The 21937-nt window shown below is 54.2% G+C and overlaps 1 protein-coding gene across 1 annotated transcript in view; it reads right to left on the bottom strand.

Moving 5' to 3' along the window:
- TRAPPC14 (trafficking protein particle complex subunit 14) overlaps positions 1-21937 on the bottom strand; it is a 71881-nt gene that overhangs the window by 44592 nt on the left and 5352 nt on the right. Inside the window, exons 2-3 of the mRNA XM_076058044.1 lie at positions 12720-13532; positions 10762-10848 (exon numbers count right to left, since the gene is read on the bottom strand). Coding sequence (XP_075914159.1) covers positions 10762-10848; positions 12720-13394 — 762 coding nt within the window. The 5' untranslated portion in view covers positions 13395-13532. The remainder of the gene's footprint in view (positions 1-10761; positions 10849-12719; positions 13533-21937) is intronic.

Here is a 21937-nt window from a genome sequence, read left to right as displayed (position 1 = left end):
CTTTCCCGGCACACTGAGGAGTGAGATGCCCCTGTAGTTGTTACAGTCTGTGCGGTCCCCCTTCTTAAAAAGGGGGACCACCAGGGCATCCTTCCAATCCTGCGGAACCCGTCCAGTGGTCCAGACTGTTGTTATGATGTCATATAGGGCAGTCTGTGCACAAACGCGACCCTCCCTCAGCATTTCGCTTGGGAGATCATCTCTGCCCGCTGCCTTTCCTGGTCTCAGACTCCGGATCGCCTTCAATACTTCCTCAGCAGATGGCACCTCAGCCAGCCACTCACAGGGGGTGACTTCATCCAATATTTGAGGCACCGCAGCCTCAGCAGGGTCATCCTCACTTTGTGCCACGATGTTTTCCTGGCTGAGGGATTTTCCCTCCCCCAGGACCTCACAGAAATGCTCAGCAAATCTGCGAACCTGTTCCTGGGGGTCGGAAATTGGATCACCGTTTTTTCCCCTAATGATGGTAATAGGTGTGGCGCTGCAGGTTACTTTTTTGATGGAGTTAAATAGAGATTTGTGATCACGGGCCACTGAGGCAGACTCCATCTCCTCAGCAACCCGCGACCACCACCCATCCTTGCAGCGCCTCACGGCTCTCCGAACCTCCGAGCGAAGGCTGCGGTAAGCCTCCTCATTCTCTGACGTGGGATTCTGTAGCCGATGACAGTGGGCCTGTCGCTTTTTCTCAACCATCCTGAACAACTCCTCTGTCATCCAGGGTGTCTGGGGAGGTCTGGACCGCGTACCCAAAGCAGCCATTGCAGCTGCATGAGTCACAGTCCTAAACCTCGCCCATTTACCCTCGACATCAGGAGGAGTCGGGGACGATGCCAATCCCAGCCGCAAGCGATGATGAAATTCTCGCTTGCAACTTTCATCAGATAACTGAGACCAGGCCACTTTAGGTTGGAATGGGGTCCTGGGTGTACACCCACCACCGGAGTGGAAGAATGGCAGGCGCATCTTACAGATGACTAGTCGATGGTCAGAGGGCAGATCAGCTCCACGGTAGGTCCTGGTGTCAAGGACATGGGCTCGCATTCGCTGGTCCGTCACTATGTAGTCCAGCAGATGTTCTTGCTTGGACCCGGCATGCATCCATGATGTTGTGTGGATGCGCCGATGCCGGAACAGCGTGTTGGTAATTACAAGCCCATGGGCTGCACAAAAATCTAGCAGCCTCCTACCGTTGTTATTGAGCTGATCTGGCCCATGCCCTCCAATCACTCCAGACCAGGTGCCAGTATCATGACCAACTCGGGCATTGAAGTCACCCAACATGATGACTCTATCCCGAGGGGCCACTTTAGCCAGCACCTGTGACAGGAGGTCATAGAAGGCATCTGACTCATCGGCTTTGCCTGCATCCCTCCACGGATGTTCATCATACACACTCATACACACACACTCACACACAAACAAAAGACAAAGCTCCCCCGTGAGGCCTCTAACAGGCTGTAGGGGCAAGTGCTGATAGCGAGCAGCACCTGTGAAGGTAGACACAGACAAAGATCCCCCGTGTAGCCTCTACCAGGCTGTAGGGGCAAGTGCTGTTAGCGAGCAGCACCTGTGAAGGCTACCGGCACTGTGGCACACGAGGGGGGTGGGTGGTTACCAGCACCGCTCCAGGCCGCCTTTGTCTCCCCCAGTGGCGGTGTTCACTACACCACCGCACCACGTACCAATTTTAAGGCCGAGTCGACCTAGGGGAGGCCCAGGACCGATCCAGATAATCGTCACCGGCTGTTGTTGGCCGTGAGCGGGAATCGAACCCGGGTCGCCGGGTCCATCGTAGTTGGTGGTGGGTTCTTGACGAGTGGTCAGGTGGCTGAAAAAGGCCAATCCGGGGCCCCGGATTTCTCCGCGGCAACACCTGGACAGGTCACGGGGTACCTCCGCTCTCACGGAGGCCTGCACCGTCCCGTACTTCTCTTCTTCTTCTCGAGAGAAAAAATGTTTGATACTCCGACCGATGCCCCTGCTGTTGTGGGGTGACTCGTGCAACCCAGCTATGGCTGCAGGGATTTGGTGTCACACGTCTAGATTTGAAGCTTTCGTGACTGCAAGGATCCATGCTCTTTGGTTCTATTCGGTAAAGTCACGTAAAAGTATAAAACAACAACAACAATAAAAATTAAAACATTTAAAAAAATTTAAAATGTAAACGTGACTTTACCGAATAGAACCAAAGAGTTTGGTGGTACATGTTGTTTATGTAGTTTATGTAGTTTATTGTAAAAAAAAAAATTCGCTCACAGTCCCCGTGATCAACTGTTACGTTGCAATGATGGCTTCATATTTTTTTTGGCGATTTGGAAAACGTTTTTGTTTGGTTTGGACGTGTTAGTTTTGTTGTAGTACGGAGTTCGACTGACGGCCTTAATCTAAAGTTGTCTTGTTGTTGTTGTTGTGGTTGTTGTTGTTGTTGTTTGACTTGAATCCCACTGGGATGTTTTGCACAGACGCGTTGTTGGTGTACACGGCGCTTTTTTCAGGAATATTTCTGCTGGTTTTTTTTCCCCCACGGATTTTCCGTTTTGCGCACAGTCAACGCACCCACACACAAAGTCACTTCAAGATGTTTTTCTTCGGTCGTGTTTTTTGTTTTTCCGTTGGTCTGTTGCGGTCGCACCCGATACAAGAGCCGGATGGCTCACGGGGGCTATACACCAAAAAATAAACTGGAACTGAAGGTCGGTTCCTGAGCTAGGGGGGCTTCCCAGCTTTTACAGGTCGGATCCGAAGCTCCGTTCAAGGCAGCTTTCAGGGGAGTCCCTCGCATTCGTTGCTTTGCGGGGGACTCCCGGCAGAGTGGAGCGTGCACTTGTGCGCTAGCCCCGGCATCGCTGACACCCTCGCTCGTTTGTCAAATTAACATTCATTTTAAAAAAATGTTCAGCTCGCCGTGATACTCGCAATCCACGAGGTTTTACGACGCGCAGATCACCATTCCGCTCTCGGCATTCCTCCTGTAACTGCCGGGCAAGTAGATGCCACGGCAGTGGTTTCCGCAAGGTCTCTTTTCCTGGAAAACCCCGCCGACTCTCAGGTGGCAGTCACTGGTCTAGGGGCGGACAATTCGGCGGTTCATGAGGAGCATTGGCGATGCCTCTGTGGTTGCCACAGGCCTGCCGAGTGAGTGCCTTTCCTCTGACGGAGATGGATCATCGGGGCATCCTTGAGAACTCGTGGGGAACGGCTTTCGAATTTCCACAGGCACCGGAAGAGGCCGGCGAGTTTCTCGACTAAGCGAGGCCCGCCGGCCTTGTAGGTTTCCGCCGGAAAGGCGTCGGACCCTGGAGCTCCGCCTGATGCGAGGAGGCTTATGGCTTCGCTTGCTCTCCTCGATGGATGGTAGGAGAGCAAGGGACTCGTTGATTTCCACTTGAGGCAGTCTCCCAATTGCCTCCGCATTTATGCATGACGGCCGATCGAGGTGCTGCGCTGAATTGTTCAGCCCAGCCTTGCAAGCATTTTGCCCTTCCCCGTGACGAGCGTCGCCCCCGGTCCGCGTTCAGGAGAGGTGAAGTTTCCCGAGCGTTGCGGACCCACAGGACCTGCTTGAGCGCACCACGGAGGCACTCGGTGTTGTCACGGTCAGCGTAGGACTGAGTCCCCTCGGCTTATTGCGCGCGGCCATGGCTCCGATCCTCCGCTGGACGAACCCTGCGGATGTCGAGGAAGGGGGGGTTTTCGTCACGCTTGAGCCGCTGTCGTGCAGGTATGCTTCGTGCAGGCGACGTTTTTTTCGTCAAGGAGTTGCTCGGATTTCTGCATCGCTCTCATCGATACCAACCCCGATGCGTTTCGCTACGGGGAACGCCACGTGGCTTCGAGGGCTGCACAGAATGCAGCACGGTCTAAGAGGGCAGTCCAGTCTGCCTTCAGCGTCTCAGCTCAGAGACTCCAGGTCGATGGTCTAGAGCAGTCACGTGGGCAGTCCAGTCTGCCTTCAGTGTCTCAGCTCAGAGACTCCAGGTCGATGGTCTAGAGCAGGCACGTGGGCAGTCCAGTCTGCCTTCAGTGTCTCAGCTCAGAGACTCCAGGTCGATGGTCTAGAGCAGTCACGTGGGCCATTCCAGTCTGCCTTCAGCGTCTAAGCTCAGAGACTCCAGGTCGATGGTCTAGAGCAGGCACAGGGGCAGTCCAGTCTGCATTCAGTGTCTCAGCTCAGAGACTCCAGGTCGATGGTCTAGAGCAGGCACAGGGGCAGTCCAGTCTGCCTTCAGCGTCTAAGCTCAGAGACTCCAGGTCGATGGTCTAGAGCAGGCGCGGGGGCAGTCCAGTCTGCCTTCAGCGTCTCAGCTCAGAGACTCCAGGTCGATGGTCTAGAGCAGGCACGTGGGCCAGTCCAGTCTGCCTTCAGTGTCTCAGCTCAGAGACTCCAGGTCGATGGTCTAGAGCAGTCACGTGGGCCATTCCAGTCTGCCTTCAGCGTCTAAGCTCAGAGACTCCAGGTCGATGGTCTAGAGCAGGCACAGGGGCAGTCCAGTCTGCATTCAGTGTCTCAGCTCAGAGACTCCAGGTCGATGGTCTAGAGCAGGCACAGGGGCAGTCCAGTCTGCCTTCAGCGTCTAAGCTCAGAGACTCCAGGTCGATGGTCTAGAGCAGGCGCGGGGGCAGTCCAGTCTGCCTTCAGCGTCTCAGCTCAGAGACTTCAGGTCGATGGTCTAGAGCAGGCACGTGGGCCAGTCCAGTCTGCCTTCAGCGTCTCAGCTCAGAGACTCCAGGTCGATGGTCTAGAGCAGGCACATGGGCCACTCCAGTCTGCCTTCAGCGTTTAAGCTCAGAGACTCCAGGTCGATGGTCTAGAGCAGGCACGAGGCCAGTCCAGTCTGCCTTCAGCGCCTAAGCTCAGAGACTCCAGGTTGATGGTCTAGAGCAGGCGCGGGGGCAGTCCAGTCTGCCTTCAGTGTCTCAGCTCAGAGACTCCAGGTCGATGGTCTAGAGCAGGCACGGGGCCAGTCCAGTCTGCCTTCAGCGTCTCAGCTCAGAGACTCCAGGTCGATGGTCTAGAGTAGGCGCGGAGGCAGTCCAGTCTGCCTTCAGCGTCTAAGCTCAGAGACTCCAGGTCGATGGTCTAGAGCAGGCACGGAGGCAGTCCAGTCTGCCTTCAGCGTCTCAGCTCAGAGACTCCAGGTCGATGGTCTAGAGCAGGCACATGGGCCACTCCAGTCTGCCTTCAGCGTTTAAGCTCAGAGACTCCAGGTCGATGGTCTAGAGCAGGCACGAGGCCAGTCCAGTCTGCCTTCAGCGCCTAAGCTCAGAGACTCCAGGTTGATGGTCTAGAGCAGGCGCGGGGGCAGTCCAGTCTGCCTTCAGTGTCTCAGCTCAGAGACTCCAGGTCGATGGTCTAGAGCAGGCACGGGGCCAGTCCAGTCTGCCTTCAGCGTCTCAGCTCAGAGACTCCAGGTCGATGGTCTAGAGTAGGCGCGGAGGCAGTCCAGTCTGCCTTCAGCGTCTAAGCTCAGAGACTCCAGGTCGATGGTCTAGAGCAGGCACGGAGGCAGTCCAGTCTGCCTTCAGCGTTTAAGCTCAGAGACTCCAGGTCGATGGTCTAGAGCAGGCACGAGGCCAGTCCAGTCTGCCTTCAGCGTTTAAGCTCAGAGACTCCAGGTCGATGGTCTAGAGCAGGCACGTGGGCCAGTCCAGTCTGCCTTCAGCGCCTAAGCTCAGAGACTCCAGGTTGATGGTCTAGAGCAGGCGCGGGGGCAGTCCAGTCTGCCTTCAGTGTCTCAGCTCCGAGACTCCAGGTCGATGGTCTAGAGCAGGCACGGGGCCAGTCCAGTCTGCCTTCAGCGTCTCAGCTCAGAGACTCCAGGTCGATGGTCTAGAGTAGGCACGGAGGCAGTCCAGTCTGCCTTCAGCGTCTAAGCTCAGAGACTCCAGGTCGATGGTCTAGAGCAGGCGCGGAGGCAGTCCAGTCTGCCTTCAGCGTCTAAGCTCAGAAACTCCAGGTCGATGGTCTAGAGCAGGCGCGTGGGCCAGTCCAGTCTGCCTTCAGCGACTAAGCTCAGAGACTTCAGGTTGATGGTCTAGAGCAGGCACAGGGGCAGTCCAGTCTGCCTTCAGCGTCTAAGCTCAGAGACTCCAGGTCGATGGTCTAGAGCAGGCACGTGGGCCAGTCCAGTCTGCCTTCAGCGTTTAAGCTCAGAGACTCCAGGTCGATGGTCTAGAGCAGGCACGGGGGCAGTCCAGTCTGCCTTCAGCGTCTAAGCTCAGAGACTCCAGGTCGATGGTCTAGAGCAGGCACGTGGGCCAGTCCAGTCTGCCTTCAGCGCCTAAGCTCAGAGACTCCAGGTCGATGGTCTAGAGCAGGCGCGGGGGCAGTCCAGTCTGCCTTCAGCGTCTCAGCTCAGAGACTCCAGGTCGATGGTCTAGAGCAGGCACGTGGGCCAGTCCAGTCTGCCTTCAGCGTCTAAGCTCAGAGACTCCAGGTCGATGGTCTAGAGCAGGCACAGGGGCAGTCCAGTCTGCATTCAGTGTCTCAGCTCAGAGACTCCAGGTCGATGGTCTAGAGCAGGCACAGGGGCAGTCCAGTCTGCCTTCAGCGTCTAAGCTCAGAGACTCCAGGTCGATGGTCTAGAGCAGGCGCGGGGGCAGTCCAGTCTGCCTTCAGCGTCTCAGCTCAGAGACTTCAGGTCGATGGTCTAGAGCAGGCACGTGGGCCAGTCCAGTCTGCCTTCAGCGTCTCAGCTCAGAGACTCCAGGTCGATGGTCTAGAGCAGGCACATGGGCCACTCCAGTCTGCCTTCAGCGTTTAAGCTCAGAGACTCCAGGTCGATGGTCTAGAGCAGGCACGTGGGCCAGTCCAGTCTGCCTTCAGCGCCTAAGCTCAGAGACTCCAGGTTGATGGTCTAGAGCAGGCGCGGGGGCAGTCCAGTCTGCCTTCAGTGTCTCAGCTCAGAGACTCCAGGTCGATGGTCTAGAGCAGGCACGGGGCCAGTCCAGTCTGCCTTCAGCGTCTCAGCTCAGAGACTCCAGGTCGATGGTCTAGAGTAGGCGCGGAGGCAGTCCAGTCTGCCTTCAGCGTCTAAGCTCAGAGACTCCAGGTCGATGGTCTAGAGCAGGCGCGGAGGCAGTCCAGTCTGCCTTCAGCGTCTCAGCTCAGAGACTCCAGGTCGATGGTCTAGAGCAGGCACGAGGCCAGTCCAGTCTGCCTTCAGCGTTTAAGCTCAGAGACTCCAGGTCGATGGTCTAGAGCAGGCACGTGGGCCAGTCCAGTCTGCCTTCAGCGCCTAAGCTCAGAGACTCCAGGTTGATGGTCTAGAGCAGGCGCGGGGGCAGTCCAGTCTGCCTTCAGTGTCTCAGCTCAGAGACTCCAGGTCGATGGTCTAGAGCAGGCACGGGGCCAGTCCAGTCTGCCTTCAGCGTCTCAGCTCAGAGACTCCAGGTCGATGGTCTAGAGTAGGCGCGGAGGCAGTCCAGTCTGCCTTCAGCGTCTAAGCTCAGAGACTCCAGGTCGATGGTCTAGAGCAGGTGCGGAGGCAGTCCAGTCTGCCTTCAGCGTCTAAGCTCAGAGACTCCAGGTCGATGGTCTAGAGCAGGCGCGTGGGCCAGTCCAGTCTGCCTTCAGCGACTAAGCTCAGAGACTTCAGGTTGATGGTCTAGAGCAGGCACAGGGGCAGTCCAGTCTGCCTTCAGCGTCTAAGCTCAGAGACTCCAGGTCGATGGTCTAGAGCAGGCACGTGGGCCAGTCCAGTCTGCCTTCAGCGTTTAAGCTCAGAGACTCCAGGTCGATGGTCTAGAGCAGGCACGGGGGCAGTCCAGTCTGCCTTCAGCGTCTAAGCTCAGAGACTCCAGGTCGATGGTCTAGAGCAGGCACATGGGCCAGTCCAGTTTGCCTTCAGCGCCTAAGCTCAGAGACTCCAGGTCGATGGTCTAGAGTAGGCGCGGAGGCAGTCCAGTCTGCCTTCAGCGTCTCAGCTCAGAGACTCCAGGTCGATGGTCTAGAGTAGGCACGGAGGCAGTCCAGTCTGCCTTCAGCGTCTAAGCTCAGAGACTCCAGGTCGATGGTCTAGAGCAGGCGCGGGGAAAGTGCGGCGCCCGTTGAGCTTTTTAATCCGGCCCGCCGAGCTTGTCCAAATATCATTATTACTATTATTAAATTAAATTTTACCTTTCTCCTGCAATGCCCCCCCACTTCCACATTAGATGGCGCACTTTGACCGGGAGTGTGGTGTATAGGGCTACCCGTTAAAAGGCGTGATGATTTTTTTAACACGTCAGTTATATTAAGCTCACGCACTCCATCCATCTGGTTCCCGGCCCGGCCCCTCTGTCAAATGTTAGAACCCGTTGTGGCCCGTGAGTCAAAAAAATTTGCCCCATCCCTGGTCTAGAGCCCCAAACAAACGGGCAGTCTGGCGCGTTCGCTGTTGGGAGGCGAGGTGACGTTAAGACGCTTGACGCGTCTCTCGTTCCTTGTGGGCGTCTGGGAGGCTTGACCCGGATGTTAAGTCTGGAGATGACGACGCGATGGTCGGTCCCTACATTCAGCACCACGCATCGCCCTGGTCCACCGGTCGCTCCTCCTCCTCCTCACGACGACGGAGTCGATCGAGCGCCGGCGGTGCGTTTTGGTAGCTGGAATATCGTGCCGGACGATGAGCAGGTCAAATTCAGAGCGTGTTTTCAGCAGCAGAAGGCCGTTGCTGTTACAATTTTCCAATGCCGTGTGCCACCTATGACCCCCATTCCATTTTTTTGATGGTCACTTGCAACTCTGGCATTGAGGTCATCAAGTATTAGGGGTTTGTCAGGGCTGGCTGTGACAGCAATAATGACTCCCAGGTCATTAAAGAAAAAAAGACTTGGTTTTGATCTCGTCCGAGTTGGTCATGGTCGGGGCATAGGCACTGATGATGGTGGCCTCCATTTTTTACCCAACAGGTGGAGCTTTAGGGTCATTAAACGGTCGTTCACAACCCTTGGGTTGTTGGCTTGCCAGATGGTTGGCCAGGTGTTTGTTTTTTGGTTGTTTTTGTTTTACTGCAAAACCAACAGCAGCATCACGTCTCTCCTCCTGGCCTCGTCCGCTCCAGAAGGACGTGGAACCTGCGCCCACTTCGGTCACCTGTCCGGCATTGGCCAGTCGGATCTAACGAAGGGCAGCAACATCCACAAATGTGCCTGGCGGTAGCGTCTCTCAGGTCTTTTTGATCCGGGCGATGTCCATCAAAGTTGCAGCACGTTCCAGGTCGCCCAACAGTGAGTGGGTTTTCACTTTGGTCTTCATTCATTCAATTTGATTTTTCGACCGCAGGTACGGGGGGGGGGGGGGGGGGGGGGATCCCGCCGGCTGCGGTGGGCTGGCCGGGATGTTTTGAAGCCAATTCTAGATTTAAAGCTTTCGTGACTGCAAGGATCCACACTCTTTGGCTCTATTCGGTAAAGTCACGCCGGGTAAAAAATAAAACAACAGCAATAATCACGAAGTTTCGGCCACAACACAAGGCCGCTTGCGTTTTGGCCGAAAAACGTCGTGATTTTTGTTGTTTTATCTTTTTACCCACGTGACTTTACCGAATAGAACCAAAGAGCATGCTTTGAAGCAGGCAATGTTCGGGGTGCCTTTCCCCTAACCCAGGGGGGTCGGCAACCGATGGCTCGCGAGCCAGACTGTGGCTCTTTCGGCGACTGCATCTGGCTCGCAGATGAATCTTGGCCCGACGTTTCTTAACACGATGAGTCCTAACACGACGAGAGACGTCGGCGAAGATTCATCCGCGGGCCGGATGCAGTCATCAAAAGAGCCACATCTGGCTCGCGAGCCATCGGTCGCCGACCCCTGCCCGAAACCCTTTCCTCACGACGGGGGGTGAGCAGCGTGGTGACCCTGAATCGGGATGCTCAGTCGCTCGGGGGTGCTTGCCCGGACTTCGCCGCCGCCGCCGCTCCGGCCCAGCGAGGGAACGGCCAATATCCTGAGCCGCCATGCGTGAAGGTTTGTGGCGTACGGGATTTTCCGGCTAACGTCCGCGCCTGCTGCTGCTGCTGCTGCTGCTTCGTCGCTCGCCCATCGGCACAGGACTCGGATAATGACGATGGTCAAAAGTGCCACGGCTTGCGCGGGGAACTTGGATTTAAGTGAGGGTGATTTGCACTACCGCTCCCCACACTCTCACACACACAGACAACAACAACAACCGCCATTCGCCACTAAGTGGCGGTGACGTCACCACGACGCTTGTGCCAGGCTATGTGCACCGTGAGGCCACGTGAAGTGTCGAACGCCCGCGGGCAGGAGGTCACGGGGCAGACCAAGGTGCCACGGGTCGACTGACTGAGATGACTGGCTGATGCACCACCTGTGCCCCCTACTGTGCCAACCCGCTGTGCTTTAGCCACCCGGCGCTCCGCTCGTTGTTGTGAGCGTCGCTCCTCCGCCCTCCGTTGTTGCTGGAGGGCGACTGCCTCCACTCACACACACACTCACACTCTCTCACACACACGCCCTCACACACACACTCACACTCTCTCACAACAACAACCGCCATTCGCCACTAAGTGGCGGTGACGTCACCACGACGCTTGTGCCAGGCCATGTGCACCCTGAGGCCACGTGAAGTGTCGAACGCCCGCTGGCAGGAGGTCACGGGGCAGAACCAGCAGGTGCCACGGGTCGGCTGACTGAGATGACCGAATTGACTGACACACACACACACTCACGCACACACTCACACACTCACACACACACACTAGCACACACACTCACACCCTCAACCACACACTCGCACCCACACTCTCTCTCACCTTGGCCCTGGTCGTTCCGATGGGGAGTTTGTCGAGTCTGACTCGCAGAGAGAAGATCACCTCCCCCGGCAGCACCTCCCTCTCCTCCTGCAAAGACAAAGCTCCCCCGTGAAGCCTTCCACAGACTGTCGGGGCAAGTGCGCACGTACGTGTGTGCGCGTACGTGTGTGCGCGTACGTGTGTGCGCGTACGTGTGTGCGCGTACGTGTGTGCGCGTACGTGTGTGCGCGTACGTGTGTGCGCGTACGTGTGTGCGCGTACGTGTGTGCGCGTACGTGTGCCCCATAGGCACCGCCGTACGTAGCCGATTGAAAGGTGCCGGGGAGCAGAGAGAGACACACACAGAGACAGACACACAGAGAGACACACAAGCAGAGAGACACACACAGAGACACACACACAAGCAGAGAGAGACACACAGAGACACCACAGAGAGACACACAGAGAGACACACAGACACCACAGGGAGACACACAAGCAGAGACAACACTCAACACAACAACAATAACTTTGAGCAGCAGCTGTTGTAAACAAACGAGCTCGTCAATGTAGACGATGATGATGACGATGATGATGATGATGACGATGATGACGATGTAAAAGTGGCTTCACAGTTCCCCGTTGTCGTCCTAACGTCTGAAGGGGAGAGAGCGTTCCAGACGGCCACATGCAGCAGCAGCAGCGCAATCTGACAGCGCCACACGGCGATAATGATGTGTAGTGTATAGTGTAGTGTATAGTGTAGTGTATAGTGTAGTGTATAGTGTATAGTAGTGTATAGTGTAGTGAATAGTGTAGTGCATAGTGTTGTGTATAGTAGTGTGTAGTAGTGTATAGTGTATATTAGTGTATAGTGTAGTGTATAGTGTAGTGCATAGTAGTGTATAGTGTAGTGTATAGTGTAGTGTATAGTGTAGTGTATAGTGTAGTGTATAGTGTAGTGTATAGTAGTGTATAGTGTAGTGTATAGTGTAGTGTATAATAGTGTATAGTAGTGTATAGTGTAGTGTATAGTGAATAGTGTAGTGCATAGTGTAGTGTATAGTGTAGTGTATAGTAGTGTATAGTGTAGTGTATAGTGTATAGTGTAGTGTATAGTGTAATGTATAGTATAGTGTAGTGTATAGTGTAGTGTAGTGTATCATAGTGTATAGTAGTGTATAGTGTAGTGTAGTGTATAGTGTAGTGTATAGTAGTGTATAGTATAGTATAGTGTATAGTAGTGTATAGTGTAGTAGTGTATAGTGTAGTAGTGTATAGTGTAGTGTAGCATCTGAAAGCGCGCGATGCGGTAGCCTCTGGTAAGCGCCGTCAGCGAGTAGCAGCGCCTATGAAGGTCGGCTCGGCACGCGAGAGGAGTGGGTGGCCGGCACCGTCGCCGGCCGCCTGCCTATCACTCGCGGCGATTTTTACACGCAGCTACCGGGGAACGCCAATAATTTGAGGCTGAGTCGACCTAGAGGAGGGCCCAGGGCCGGTTCAAAATATCCTATGGTTTGAGCGGCAATGACAGGAGCAGGTAGCATTATCATCATCATCATCACTATGATCAGCATCATCATCAGCAGCAGCAGCAGCCTCATCGCTATCGTCATTAGCAGCATCATCATTATCAATTTGATCAGCATCAGCATCATCGCTATCATCATTAGCAGCATCATCACTATCATCATCATCATCGCTATGATAAGCAGCATCATCATCATCAGCAGCAGCTTCATCACTAAAATTATCATCCCTCTCATCATCAGCTCCATCGCCATCATCATCATCATCATCACTATCATCAGCATCACGATCATCATCATTATTACCATCGCCATCGCCATCATCATCACTATCATCAGCATCACGATCATCATCATTATTACCATCGCCATCATCGCCATCACCATCGCCATCACCATCGCCACCATCATCATCATCATCGTCATCATCCTCGTCAGAGCCATGCGTACCTCCTGGAGCTGTTCCGGCCTCACGTCTCCGTGCATCAGGAGGGGGCGGCAGTGACGGAACCCGGGAGCCAAGGGCCTCCGCGTCGGCCTCTCCTCCCCCCCCTCCTCCCCCCCCTCCTCCCCCTCCTCCCCCCCCTCCTCCCCCTCCTCCCCCCCCTCTTGGCCGTCTTCCTCCGCCGCCCCTCCGCCTCCCCCGCCCGTGCCGTCCCGCCGGTCGGCTCGCGACGACGTCACCCCGGCGGACGCTCGGAGCTCCGGCGAGATCCGGCTCCAGACGGCTCGGAGGGCGGAGTCCTCCTCCTCCTCCTCGTCCTCCTCGTCCTCCTCCTCGTCCTCCTTCTCCTCCTTCTCCTTCTCCTCGTCATCGTCCACCGTCACCTCGTCGCCACCCTCCGCGTCCCTCCCGAGGGGACCTCCCACCGGGTCGCTTGACTCCCTTCCCTCCGCCGCCGCCGCGGCCGCGGCCGCGGCCGCGGCCCGAGGCTCGCCGCCGCCCCGCCGGCGCCGCCGCCGCCGGCCCGCGTAGCGCACGACGAACACCAGCGGCACCACCTCGCCGTGGAAGGCCGCGAGCCGCTGGGGAACCGCCGCGTACTCGGAGAGCCTCGCCAGCGGCCGCGCGGGCAGCAGCAGCGAGAAGCCGCACGGCACGGCCTCCTCCAGGCTCTCCGCCATCGCCGGCAACGCCGCCGCCGGCAAGGCCGCCGACTCCACCGCCGCCGCCGGCAACGCCGCCGCCGGCGGCTCCGTCACCGCAGCTCGCTCGCCCGCTCCTCTCGCTCTCTCACGTCGCCACCGAGGGGGGGCGCGCCGCTGTCGGGGATCGCATCGGCCAATCGGCGCGCAGCGTTAGCAGCGGCCCCGGGGGTTCGGTTTGGAGCGCCTCGCTTACCCGGGGTCAACGGCGACGCGCTACACCGTGAGGGGGGGGGGGTCTTTGTTGTTGTTGTTGTCTTTATTGTTGTTGTTGTTGTTGTCTTTGTTGTTGTCGTTGTTACACTTTGGTTCTTTCGGTAAAGTAACGTAGAAAGAAAGGCGAATGTAATAACAGAGTCCACGACGTTCCGATTGCAACGCAAGCGAAACGTCGTCAGGTAGAGCTGGACTTGAGAGAGAGACAAAACACAGACACGGAGACACCACAGAGAGACGCACAAGCTGAGAGAGACACACACAGAGAGAGACACACACACAGACACACACAGAGACGGACACACAGAGAGACGCACAAGCTGAGAGAGACGCACAGAGAGAGACACAGAGACAGACACACAGAGACAGACACACAGAGAAAACAACAACAACCGCCATTCGCCACTAAGTGGCGGTGACGTCACCACGACGCTTGTGCCAGGCTATGTGCACCCTGAGGCCACGTGAAGTGTCGAACGCCCGCTGGCAGGAGGTCACGGGGCAGACCCAGGTGCCACGGGTCGACTGAGATGACTGGCTGATGCACCACCTGTGCCCCCTACTGTGCCAACCTGCTGTGCTTTAGCCACCCGGCGCTCCGCTCGTTGTTCTGAGCATCGCTCCTCCACCCTCCGTTGTTGTTGTTGGGCGACTACCTCCAACTGCCCAGTAGTATTCTTCACGAGCCTCCTCCACAGAGGCCGATCTTGACACCGCTGGTACCAGTCATCGGCAAGTCCACTCAGCTCTACGTCCTCCTGTACCACATCACTCCATCTCTTCTCTAGCCCGTGCCGCGCCCGCTTAGCCCCCTTGATCCGGCCGAACAAAAGCTGTTTCGGCATGCGGTGGCTGGGCATGCGGGCTACATGACCCAGCCATCGCAGCCTTGCCCGCCGGAGGAGCTCACCGATGGGACCTTGCTCAGATCTTTCAAGGATTTGTGAGCTCCTCACACAATCCAGTCTGGTTAAACCCAGGATGGATCGTAGGCAGGCCAGCCTAAATGTTTCTAACCGGCGAAGATGTTCCATTAGGGGGGTCCACGTTTCGCAAGCGTAGAGAAGGGAGGGAATGACTGTGGCCGAGAAGACCTGAAGCTTAGTGCGGAGCAACAGACCAGGTAGCTTCCACACAGCGTTACGCAACCGATGAAAAGATATTGCCGCTCGACTGATTCGGAGTGAGACCTCTGCTGTTAAACTGGAGCCAGTCATAAGCACACTGCCCAGGTATGGGAAACTCTCCACTCTCTCCACAACTGCCCCATCACCGATTGGGAGTTGTGGGGGTGGAGTGTCCGATGGTACAAAATACCCAGGCAGGTGCTTAGTTTTGGTGGGGCTGATGGTAAGGCCCCGCCTCTTAGTGGCACGCTCCAGTCTCAGCAGCAGCGTCTCCAACTCCTCCTCTGACTGAGCAGCTATTACCAAATCATCACCATAAATAACGTGGTTGAGCAATAGGGAGCCATCCCTTGACCGCACCCGGACATCGATCAGCCTCCCATTATATCTGTACCATATGGAGATTCCCCCGGTACAGCTATTGAAGGCTTCACGAACTACGTGGTCAAAATAGATGTTAAATAATGTGGGAGCCAGAGGACATCCCTGTCGCACCCCAAGGTGTACAGGGAATGGCTCTGACTCCCGGTCACGTAGTTTTACCCGGGCCCGCTCATCATCATGAAGGTCCTTAATGATCATGAGCAGAGGGTCAGGTACTCCAAAAGCATGAAGAACGACCCAGAGCCCAGGCCTACTGATGGTATCATAGGCCTTGACCAGGTCAATAGAGCAGAGACGTAGGTCTTGTTGGAATTCCCTACACCTCTGCTGTAGCAGACGGACAGAAAATATGGCATCTGTGCAGGACCGCCGTTTCCTGAAACCGCATTGGGGATCTGCAAGCCTCTCCTCAGCGTGCCTGGCAAGGCGATGCTGAATAATCCTTGCCAGGACCTTTCCCGGCACACTGAGGAGTGAGATGCCCGTGTAGTTGTTAGTCTGTGCGGTCCCCCTTCTTAAAAAGGGGGACCACCAGGGCATCCTTCCAATCCTGCGGAACCCGTCCAGTGGTCCAGACCGATGTTACGATGTAATATAGGGCAGTCTGTGCACAAACGCCACCCTCCCTCAGCATTTCGCTTGGGAGATCATCTCTGCCCGCTGCCTTTCCTGGTCTCAGACTCCGGATCGCCTTCAGTACTTCCTCAACAGATGGCACCTCAGCCAGCCACTCACAGGGGGTGACTTCTTCCAATATTTGAGGCACCGCAGCCTCAGCAGGGTCACCCTCACTTTGTGCCACGATGTTTTCCTGGCTTAGGGATTTTCCCTCCCCCAGGACCTCACAGAAATGCCCAGCAAATCTGCAAACCTGTTCCTGGGGGTCGGAGATTGGATCACCGTTTTTTCCCCTAATGATAGTAATAGGTGTGGCACTGCAGGTTACTTTTTTGATGGAGTTAAATAGAGATTTGTGATCACGGGCCACTGAGGCAGACTCCATCTCCTCAGCAACCCGCGACCACCACCCATCCTTGCAGCGCCTCACGGCTCTCCGAACCTCCGAGCGAAGGCTGCGGTAAGCCTCCTCATTCTCTGACGTGGGATTCATCCTGAACACCTCCTCTGTCAGCCAGGGTCTCTGGGGAGGTCTGGACCGCGTACCCAAAGCAGCCATTGCAGCTGCATGAGTCACAGTCCTAAACCTCGCCCATTTACCCTCGACATCAGGAGGAGTCGGGGACGATGCCAATCCCAGCCGCAAGCGATGATGAAATTCTCGCTTGCAACTTTCATCAGATAACTGAGACCAGGCCACTTTAGGTCGGAATGGGGTCCTGGGTGTACACCCACCACCGGAGTGGAAGAATGGCAGGCGCATCTTACAGATGACTAGTCGATGGTCAGAGGGCAGATCAGCTCCACGGTAGGTCCTGGTGTCAAGGACATGGGCTCGCATCCGCTGGTCCGTCACTATGTAGTCCAGCAGATGTTCTTGCTTGGACCCGGCATGCATCCATGATGTTGTGTGGATCCGCCGATGCCAGAACAGCGTGTTGGTAATTACAAGCCCATGGGCTGCACAAAAATCTAGCAGCCTCCTACCGTTGTTATTGAGCTGATCTGGCCCATGCCCTCCGATCACTCCAGACCAGGTGCCAGTATCATGACCAACTCGGGCATTGAAGTCACCCAACATGATGACTCTATCCCGAGGGGCCACTTTAGCCAGCACCTGTGACAGGAGGTCATAGAAGGCATCTGACTCATCGGCTTTGCCTGCATCCCTCCACGGATGTTCATCTTCAGTGGGGGCATAAGTAACCACGACCACCATTCCTCGCCTCCGGTTGATGGGAAGGCGAGCCCAAAGTAGCCTGGGGCTTACAGCTTCCCACACCTCACCGCCACGCTCCCACGCCCCCTTCATTCTTTTGTTCAAAAGAAGAGCCACACCCTGTTGTTTGGCAGGCTGCTGCCCCGAGTAGAGGACTGTCCACCCCTCATGGTGACAGGAGCCAGAGCCGGTCCACCGGACCTCCTGAATGCCGCATAGATCCAGGCGGTACCGGTCCAGCTCCCGACAGCGGAGTGGCAGCCTCTCTTCCGCAGTGAGCATTCGAACATTCCACGTGGCCACCCGTAGTGGCTTTTCGTTGTTTCTGGAGGAGCCCCGAGGGTAGATATTCAATCTCCTGGCTCCGCCAATTGGGGTTTGGCCAGGAGACGTCATAGACGCCTGGCCCCCCGGGGCCTCCGGCACAAGCTTATTAGTTACATATTTCAGTTTAACTCGTGGTTTCGTGGTAATTAATTGAAGGTGGCGGGGTTACCAGCCCCTCGCACCCGTCCAGAGCCCCCGTTTAGCGCCTGTGGTGGACACATATGCCATGAGGGGAGGAACCAATCAAAATTGGATCTCCCCCCACAGCACTGTCCATGACAGAGTTGCCCGTCCGGCACCGCGGGGAGGTAGGGGGTTGTTTTGCCGGACACACACACATAGACAGACACACAGAGACACACACACAAGCTGAGAGAGACACACAGAGACAGACACACAGAGACAGACACACAAGCTGAGAGAGACACGCAGAGACAGACACACAAGCAGAAAGAAACACACAGAGACACACACACAAGCAAAGAGAGACACACACAGAGACACACAAGCAGAGAGAGACACACACAGAGACAGACACACAGAGACAGACACACAAGCTGAGAGAGACACACACAGAGACACACACACAAGCAGAGAGAGACACACACAGAGACAGACACAAGCAGAGAGAGACACACACAGCTAGAGGTGACAGTGTTGTGTGTGTGTGGGGGGTTTGTTATCTCTCTAAACAGAGACATCTCTCTCTCTCTCTCTAGCTAGAGGTGACGGTGTTGTGTGTGTGGGGTTTGTTATCTCTCTAAACAGAGACATCTCTGTCTCTCTCTCTAGCTAGAGGTGACTGTGTTGTGTGTGTGTGGGGTTTGTTATCTCTCTAAACAGAGACATCTCTGTCTCTCTCTCTAGCTAGAGGTGACTGTGTTGTGTGTGTGTGGGGTTTGTTATCTCTCTAAACAGAGACATCTCTCACTCTCTCTCTCTAGCTAGAGGTGACTGTGTTGTGTGTGTGTGTGTGGTTTGTTACTTCTCTAAACAGAGACATCTCTCTCTCTCTAGCTAGAGGTGACTGTGTTGTGTGTGTGTGGGGTTTGTTATCTCTCTAAACAGAGACATCTCTGTCTCTCTCTCTAGCTAGAGGTGACTGTGTTGTGTGTGTGTGGGGTTTGTTATCTCTCTAAACAGAGACATCTCTCTCTGTCTCTCTAGCTAGAGGTGACGGTGTTGTGTGTGTGTGTGGGGTTTGTTATCTCTCTAAACAGAGACATCTCTCACTCTCTCTCTCTAGCTAGAGGTGACTGTGTTGTGTGTGTGGGGTTTGTTATCTCTCTTAACAGAGACATCTCTGTCTCTCTCTAGCTAGAGGTGACGCTGTTGTGTGTGTGTGTGGGGTTTGTTATCTCTCTAAACAGAGACATCTCTCTCTGTCTCTCTCTAGCTAGAGGTGACTGTGTTGTGTGTGTGTGGGGTTTGTTATCTCTCTAAACAGAGACATCTCTCTCTGTCTCTCTAGCTAGAGGTGACTGTGTTGTGTGTGTGTGGGGTTTGTTATCTCTCTAAACAGAGACATCTCTCTCTGTCTCTCTAGCTAGAGGTGACGGTGTTGTGTGTGTGTGTGGGGTTTGTTATCTCTCTTAACAGAGACATCTCTGTCTAGCTAGAGGTGACTGTGTTGTGTGTGTGGGGTTTGTTATCTCTCTAAACAGAGACATCTCTGTCTCTCTCTAGCTAGAGGTGACGGTGTTGTGTGTGGGGTTTGTTATCTCTCTAAACAGAGACATCTCTCACTCTCTCTCTAGCTAGAGGTGACGGTGTTGTGTGTGTGGGGTTTGTTATCTCTCTAAACAGAGACATCTCTCTGTCTCTCTAGCTAGAGGTGACTGTGTTGTGTGTGTGTGGGGTTTGTTATCTCTCTAAACAGAGACATCTCTCTCTGTCTCTCTAGCTAGAGGTGACGGTGTTGTGTGTGTGTGTGGGGTTTGTTATCTCTCTTAACAGAGACATCTCTCTCTATAGCTAGAGGTGACTGTGTTGTGTGTGTGTGGGGTTTGTTATCTCTCTAAACAGAGACATATCACTCTCTCTAGCTAGAGGTGACTGTGTTGTGTGTGTGTGGGGTTTGTTATCTCTCTAAACAGAGACATCTCTCACTCTCTCTCTAGCTAGAGGTGATGGTGTTGTGTGTGTGTGGTGTTTGTTATCTCTCTAAACAGAGACATCTCACTCTCTCTAGCTAGAGGTGACTGTGTTGTGTGTGTGTGGGGTTTGTTATCTCTCTAAACAGAGACATCTCTCTCTCTCTCTAGCTAGAGGTGATGGTGTTGTGTGTGTGTGGGGTTTGTTATCTCTCTTAACAGAGACATCTCTCTCTCTCTCTAGCTAGAGGTGACTGTGTTGTGTGTGTGTGAGGTTTGTTATCTCTCTAAACAGAGACATCTCTCTCACTCTCTCTCTAGCTAGAGGTGACTGTGTTGTGTGTGTGTGGGGTTTATTATCTCTCTAAACAGAGACATCTCTCTCACTCTCTAGCTAGAGGTGACTGTGTTGTGTGTGTGTGGGGTTTATTATCTCTCTTAACAGAGACATCTCTCACTCTCTAGCTAGAGGTGACGGTGTTGTGTGTGTGTGGGGTTTGTTATCTCTCTAAACAGAGACATCTCTCTCACTCTCTCTCTAGCTAGAGGTGACGGTGTTGTGTGTGGGTTTGTTATCTCTCTAAACAGAGACATCTCTCTCTCTAGCTAGAGGTGACTGTGTTGTGTGTGTGTGGGGTTTGTTATCTCTCTTAACAGAGACATCTCTCACTCTCTCTCTAGCTAGAGGTGACTGTGTTGTGTGTGGGGTTTGTTATCTCTCTAAACAGAGACATCTCTCTCTGTCTCTCTAGCTAGAGGTGACAGTGTTGTGTGTGTGTGGGGTTTGTTATCTCTCTAAACAGAGACATCTCTCTCTGTCTCTCTAGCTAGAGGTGACAGTGTTGTGTGTGTGTGGGGTTTGTTATCTCTCTAAACAGAGACATCTCTCTCTGTCTCTCTAGCTAGAGGTGACTGTGTTGTGTGTGTGTGAGGTTTGTTATCTCTCTAAGCAGAGACATCTCTCACTCTCTCTCTATCTAGAGGTGACGGTGTTGTGTGTGTGTGGGGTTTGTTATCTCTCTAAACAGAGACATCTCTCACTCTCTCTCTAGCTAGAGGTGACTGTGTTGTGTGTGTGTGGGGTTTGTTATCTCTCTAAACAGAGACATCTCTCTCTGTCTCTCTAGCTAGAGGTGACTGTGTTGTGTGTGTGTGGGGTTTGTTATCTCTCTAAACAGAGACATCTCTCTCACTCTCTCTCTAGCTAGAGGTGACTGTGTTGTGTGTGGGGTTTGTTATCTCTCTAAACAGAGACATCTCTCTGTCTCTCTCTAGCTAGAGGTGACGGTGTTGTGTGTGTGGTGTTTGTTATCTCTCTTAACAGAGACATCTCTCTCTCTCTCTCTAGCTAGAGGTGACTGTGTTGTGTGTGTGTGTGGGGTTTGTTATCTCTCTAAACAGAGACATCTCTCTCTCTAGCTAGAGGTGACTGTTGTGTGTGTGTGTGGGGTTTGTTATCTCTCTTAACAGAGACATCTCTCTCTCTCTAGCTAGAGGTGACTGTGTTGTGTGTGTGGGCTTTGTTATCTCTCTAAACAGAGACATCTCTCTCTCTGTCTCTCTAGCTAGAGGTGACTGTGTTGTGTGTGTGTGTGTGTGGGGTTTATTATCTCTCTTAACAGAGACATCTCTCTCTGTCTCTCTCTAGCTAGAGGTGACTGTGTTGTGTGTGTGCGGGGTTTGTTATCTCTCTAAACAGAGACATCTCTCTCTGTCTCTCTCGCTAGAGGTGACGGTGTTGTGTGTGTGTGTGGTTTGTTACTTCTCTAAACAGAGACATCTCTCTCTGTCTCTCTAGCTAGAGGTGACGGTGTTGTGTGTGTGTGGGGTTTGTTATCTCTCTAAACAGAGACATCTCTGTCTCTCTCTAGCTAGAGGTGACGGTGTTGTGTGTGGGGTTTGTTATCTCTCTAAACAGAGACATCTCTCTCTGTCTCTCTAGCTAGAGGTGACGGTGTTGTGTGTGTGTGTGGGGTTTGTTATCTCTCTTAACAGAGACATCTCTCACTCTCTCTCTAGCTAGAGGTGATGGTGTTGTGTGTGTGTGGGGTTTGTTATCTCTCTTAACAGAGACATCTCTCTCTCTCTCTAGCTAGAGGTGACTGTGTTGTGTGTGTGTCTGGGGTTTGTTATCTCTCTAAACAGAGACATCTCTCTCTCTCTCTCTCTAGCTAGAGGTGACGATGTTGTGTGTGTGGGCTTTGTTATCTCTCTAAACAGAGACATCTCTCTCTGTCTCTCTAGCTAGAGGTGACTGTGTTGTGTGTGTGTGGGGTTTGTTATCTCTCTAAACAGAGACATCTCTCTCTGTCTCTCTAGCTAGAGGTGATGGTGTTGTGTGTTGTGTGTGTGGGCTTTGTTATCTCTCTTAACAGAGACATCTCTCTGTCTCTCTAGCTAGAGGTGACTGTGTTGTGTGTGTGTGTGGAGTTTGTTATCTCTATAAACAGAGACATCTCACTCTCTCTAGCTAGAGGTGATGGTGTTGTGTGTGTGTGTGGGGTTTGTTATCTCTCTAAACAGAGACATATCTCTCTG

Source organism: Petromyzon marinus (assembly GCF_048934315.1).
Source record: "Petromyzon marinus isolate PM22_M1 ecotype Great Lakes invasive population chromosome 67 unlocalized genomic scaffold, UKy_Petmar_22M1.pri1.0 chr67_unloc.6, whole genome shotgun sequence".
Lineage (NCBI taxonomy): Eukaryota > Metazoa > Chordata > Hyperoartia > Petromyzontiformes > Petromyzontidae > Petromyzon > Petromyzon marinus.
This window is presented reverse-complemented; position numbering and strand designations above follow the sequence as displayed.